Consider the following 6,126-nt stretch of genomic DNA (forward strand, 5'->3'; position numbering starts at 1 on the left):
AAAGTAGGGAAAAGGATCACCCTTTAGTTCTGTGTACTTTGAAAAAATTACATAACACCGCTAATTTTAAAGCTTATTTCGCTGCAGAACTTCCCACTGCAATGTCGACTGGTGTAATAGCATCCGTAGTGCTGCTGTTGTAGTGGATCTTACTGCTTACGCTATCCAGAGAACAGCGAGCCGCCGAATTCACCCCAATTGTTTTCTTTATGTAAGTATGCATGTACTTTCTTAATGGCAGCGGTCCACCACACCAAAACTCTGTAAAGCAATATTGTCATGAGGCCAGGTGATAGACCGCAGATATGTAGACTCTGATATTCGTAGAGGGCACCAAAAATCTTTTTTCCTTTTCTTCCACATTAAGTCTCCATATGAGTTTGCTGTACAAAACAATTTCCAGGTACTTGGATGTTTCTTAATTGTTAACTCTAGCTAGTTAAGCCTCATGGGTTTCCATGTCGGGATCCTGTACCTTCTTGTAAAGAGTAGCGTATTCTTCTGACCAGCATTTACCTCTAGGTTAGTCGATAATACCAATCGGTTTATGACTTTCAGAGCACGCTTCATTATGCTACTAATTGTGTCTATACACTTACCCGTCACTAGTATAGTAATTTCTTCTGCATAGCCTATCAGTTTGGGTGGTCTTTCTTCAAATTTTTCCAGAAGCTCATTTGCTACAATAGCGCCCTGAAGAGTCCCTTTCAAGCTAATAACTATAAGCAATGTGGCATCGTTGCGTTCTGCATTAATTTCCCTGCAGCTCGGTAGAGCTTTTATCCATAATGTGGTGGCGGGCTGTATCTGGGCTCTTTTAACACTATTAACGATTGCGCCATTCTTAAATGCCCCGCTTATGTCAATAAAGAGTTATTGGACATATTCCTTGTAGTCTAGAGCTCTCTCTATATTTAAGATTAGCGAGTGAAGTGCAGTCTCAGTTTATCTATCCTTCGAATAGACGCTCTATGCTTTCGATATGCTAGCCGACGGAAGCTTATATCTAAGGTAGGCATCTAGAATAGTTTCGTGCATTTTCATAAGGAATCTAAATTTTTTATTGAAACCTGGAGAAGTAGAACTAACGGCGCGGTTGTCATGGCCAATGATATCGATGTCATGGGCTTACGTCAGCAGTTGTCCACTCTTATATAAGATAGTAGCTTCTCTATTTATCTCTGAAGCTCGAAGATAAAAGATGAGAGTTATAAGAGCTTCTTGGCTGTTGTTTCATAAAATGGGGAAACAATTTTAAATTTATACTAATTTTTGGTTTCACTACAAAAAAAATAGTTTATGTTATGCTGTTTTATAAAATAATCAAACCATACGAAGCCAAATATGAGCACAAAAAAACACGTTAGGCATATGCACATACATACATACATCCATAAGTAAATGCAAACAAAGAGATAAGTCTCGTGTGTCTTTTAACTTACTTACGGTCATAGCAACCAAGAAATCATTTTAAATGTAGCAAAGTCTTGAACTCATATACATATGTATGTATGTACAACTACATATTTATACAAATATGCATATACATTTACATTTATGTACCTGATAAACATACAATTTGTAAAAAGTTACTTGACTCTGGACCTGGTTCTTAGATTTTATTTATTTTAGCATTTAAAAATGCTTTTCCACTATACGTATGTATGTATAACAATAATTAATTTTATAACGTGTATTTTTGAAATATATGTCTGCATATTTTTGATTATATCTTCCGTTTCCGCCAATAAATAATCCATTCACCATCAAATCGTCGGAAAATGTTTTACTGTCATTTGCTCCATTGTGAATGATTCAATTCTGCTGCTATTGCATTGTTTTCCTTCGGTGTCAAAAATTTTCGTTTGCGCTGCTCAGTATTTTACATCGAATTTAATTGCAGCTATTTGAGTCCATCAGAATTAAAAGTGTGTAAAACCCCTGACAAGCTCAGGAAATTACCTACAAAAATAAAAACAAAAATATTAGTAATAGTTCTTGCAATACATTGGCCTGCTAGTGAATTGTCAAAAAACGACATAACTTATTGTCACCGCTGTCTAATAGGAATCGACTACATACAAGAATGGCCTCTACAATGCAGCTAGAGTTTTCGCAGGCCATGTCTGATTTTAAGACGATGTTTCCAGACATGGATCGCGAAGTAATTGAAGCGGTTTTGCGCGCAAATCAAGGGGCTGTAGATGCCACAATTGATCAGCTATTAGCTATGTCGACGGATAATCAAAATGAAAAGCTGCGTAATGAATTGGACGCAAAAACATCACCACAACGGAGTCTTATAAATCTTCATGGCATAGATAATCAGCCTCCAACAGCACAATTAATTGATACATCTGACGGATGTTCTACAATTGCACCAAGTAGTCAACAAAATGCAGCAGCTGCTGCTAATGCTGTGTTATTGAATCTCAGCAGCAATAATGGTGTAAGCTCATCACCTAATCATAATACTGGTGCATCGCCCAAACAGCGACTGGTAAGTGCCAACAACAAATCATCTGCAAATGTCACACCAAAACGTAGTGGTGGTCATCATGGTACGCGACGTTGGAATCCACCTATGCTCGGCCCACTACCGGCAGGCTTTCTAAGGATCACACCAAGTGCACAGGATGGAATAGTGCGTGATTTTGACTTGCCAGACGAACAATTCGCAATGATGTTACAAAATGAGGAATTTATGAATCAGTTACGATGGAATCAGGAATTTATGAATGCGTTGGAAAAAGAGCAATGTGGCAAAGGCAAAGGTGAAGATGACGCTGCATTCAAAGAAAGATTGAAGCATATGGGAAAGGTGTCCCGAAAAAAGTTTTTACAAATGGCACGTGTGTTTACATGGCAGCGTAACAAAAAAACAACAACAGCCAAACAAATAGATTCACTACCTCTGAAGGAGGAGCCCAGCGACGACGAGGATCACCATCATGTGCAACGTAAGTAAAAAACGGTAGTTGTGTGGCAGCTTGGGGATAACCCATAAACTCCTTGTTAGTGGAATGATGCGTTTTACGAAATAATTATGTAATGTTTTAATTTTTAATTTTAAGCAAAGAGTTGTTGAAATAGTGTATAAGTTGCTTTCGCATTTTGGTTGCAGCTAATCTTCATAAATTTATTTTTCTATGTATTTTTAAGCTTTACATGCGATTGCAATTATCTAACGTGATGCTCATAAGCTTTCCATGCCGATAATGTATATATATACATATGTATTTATATATATCTGTGGTTGTAAAAGACGAACGACAAATTCCAAATGTACACAAAGCGTTAAAATTGTAGATTTTATCTTAAGTAAACTAAGTTATCAAAAAATGCTTTAAATATTTTGTTCTCGAATGAATTGCGAACAATAATGGTGTGATCGCATAGGAACAAAGAGATGCGTAATGTATATTAGAAGTGCAATAAAGAGTGCAACTATAATTGAAATATATAAACACGACCAATTGTTATAGGTTTTAGATTTGCGAAGGCTGATTGTTGTTGTTATTTCACTGAAAAGTCGTATTAAAATTTGTACATAAGTGCATATATTGTATGTAATTTTTTTCCAAAATTCTTATTAAAATTTGTTATAGAAATGTTCTGTTTTTGTTTTTTTTTCTTTCTGCAAATGCCGTTATGCAATAAAATTGTTATAGATTTTTTATTCTTTATCTATTAAATATGCTTTAAGTGCACTACACTATATATTTTATAATGGTTAATATAATTTTCCTTTTGATGTGGAATGTGGAGATGCAGGCACACGTTTGCTTCCTATAGTTCAATATGAATCTCATAACAACGCTAGAGTTATATTTGAAAAAAAAATATTCAGCTTGATGCTGCGTTTGCGCCTATTTGTTACTTTGTAAAGAAGAATGTTGGATCGGACTGAAAATATACATCATAAACACCTACACACTAAAGAAAATAAAAATCTTATGTATATACTTACATCCATACAATTATAATCTATATATTACAACAAACTTCAAAACTAGTGTATAAATAATGAAAGAGCATATTCTCTTGATATCAAAATAATGTACAAGTCCATTAATGAATGTTAATTATAATGTCATATTGGAAAATTAGTAGCAAAAATTTAAATTTTCAATTATTTGAGTTTTCTCCAGTCTGAAGATAAACTTCCAATGATATAATATATGCCATATATAAATACAAACACAAATACATATGTATATGCAATTTCACATTTGAAGCTGAAAAAGTATACTCTAAAGCCACAATATGGCTGATATCCCATGAATCTTCGATATAACGCGAATATGTATGCAATATATATAATATTATAATATACTAAGTAACTAAAAAATAGATTGCCTAATTTTTAGCAATAACGCTAGTCACAATTCCATTTATAAAAAAAATCATAACTAACAAACAATTTTACATAGCAGTAGACAAGAAAACACTATCATTATATTACGGAAACTGAATACTTTTCAATTCTCTTTTACTTTCGTTAAAAAAATAAATGTGTTAATTTTGCTCGCAATACCTAAAGAAAATGAGCACAAGGAATAAAAAATCGAAAAATTGTTTTATATATTTTTGTGTTATGCTTATGATTCAATTATAGAAGAATGTTTGGATACGGAGCCTGCTTCCTCTTACAAAAGCAGTGTTTGTATCCACAATGTCAAAATCAGTTTTTTTTTATTTTTCTCATGAATTTTCTGTTTACATTTTGAGGATTTTGTATTATTTAAAATCTATTCGTATTCATTTATCACTCAAAAAACGCTTTTCATGGTTTGAAATTTTTTAAAGTTTTATTTTTAAATACAAAAGAAAACGGCTGATTTTGACACTATGGATCCAATTACTTTTGACAATTTGTTGTTTTTGTGCAATTGACACAACCTTCTATAATTGAATTATGGTTATGCTACTCTAATTATTGAGTGCGAAATAAGAAGCTTAAAAAAATTGAATATTTTCATTAGTTGCTACTAAAAATGCATATCATATTGTACATATTGTGCCAAATATTAGTTTATTAGGTATATCATTCAACAACGGCAATGCAGCAGAATATTTTACATGTACAAAATATTTTCACGAGAAATGGGATTGAACATTTTATTCCTTCAGCATACTTCAATGTTTTAAAATTAAAATCAAAAAATAAAAATTAAAATTAAATCAATGTAGAAAAATTACTTAAAAAACTAAGTGTAAAACTTATTAAATAATATAAAAAATTCTTTGGTTTATAAAAAAAGAGTTTTTTCTTAAAATTTATGTAACGAAATGTTTCTAAACTGGTAAAAGGCGAAAACAAGTAAATCAAACTTTTTTTATTTATTCTTCGATTTTTGCTGGAAAAATATTTAAACACAAAATTCTTACATAACTATTTAGTTACAACGAACGTGTAACGGTATTTCAAATTTTCAAATAAGTACTATTCAAATTGTACGAAGTAACTAAAGTTGAACCAAAATACCTACACAGTTCGTAATTTAGCTATATGCCTTTGTATGTAGAATGAAAATGGAATATTTTGTTAAAGATAGTAAAGCGTAGAAAGTGCAGCAATTAGTGGCAAATGAAAAGACGCACTTTTCTGTCTGCATAAAGCATTTAATTGTATTATGGAAAATGCTTAATACTAACAAAGTAAATTATGAGAAAACTATATAATGTAAAAAACAATAACTAAAAACTAATCATAGTTAAAATTAATTACGTATGCATGCATGTATAAATAAACTTTACCAGACATGAATAAATGTAAAGAAAACTTAAAACAAATTGTTTTGTTCTTCAGTATTCATTCCTACGGATCGCAAAATATAAACAGATGTATTTTGGCGCGACTCGATTCGTCCATCTTCTGTTGGTCGCCCGCCCGTGAGTCCACATGTCTATATTTATGCGAAGTATGTAGTTCCTCAGTTTATATAATATCGATACAGAATTTTACACACCTTTTCTCCGTAAAAAGCTGAGAAGATTGCCGATATCGTATCACTAGAGCATATAACTGTCATACAAACTGAATAGTCGGATATACATATGTAAGTCCTTGTGTGGAAAGCCTTTTTATTTCAGGAGATATCTGCACGAAATTTAACACAGATT

At 32.5% G+C, this 6,126-nt stretch overlaps 1 protein-coding gene across 2 annotated transcripts; it reads left to right on the forward strand.

The window, feature by feature from the left end:
- The first annotated feature begins 1,817 nt into the window (after nt 1-1,817).
- On the forward strand, nt 1,818-5,856 carry LOC126761482 (CUE domain-containing protein 1). 2 transcript variants are annotated; one of them, XM_050477672.1, is made up of 2 exons: nt 1,818-2,960; nt 5,813-5,856. In XM_050477672.1, exons 1-2 carry the CDS (start codon nt 2,087-2,089, stop codon nt 5,839-5,841), a joined length of 903 nt encoding a protein of 300 aa, XP_050333629.1. In that variant the 5' UTR covers nt 1,818-2,086; the 3' UTR covers nt 5,842-5,856. The 2 variants fall into 2 exon arrangements, with proteins under 2 accessions (XP_050333629.1, XP_050333630.1); XM_050477673.1 differs by lacking the exon at nt 5,813-5,856 and adding an exon at nt 3,163-3,969.
- Nucleotides 5,857-6,126: the final 270 nt, after the last annotated feature.

The sequence above is a fragment of the Bactrocera neohumeralis genome, chromosome 6 (assembly GCF_024586455.1).
Source record: "Bactrocera neohumeralis isolate Rockhampton chromosome 6, APGP_CSIRO_Bneo_wtdbg2-racon-allhic-juicebox.fasta_v2, whole genome shotgun sequence".
Taxonomy (NCBI): Eukaryota; Metazoa; Arthropoda; class Insecta; order Diptera; family Tephritidae; genus Bactrocera; species Bactrocera neohumeralis.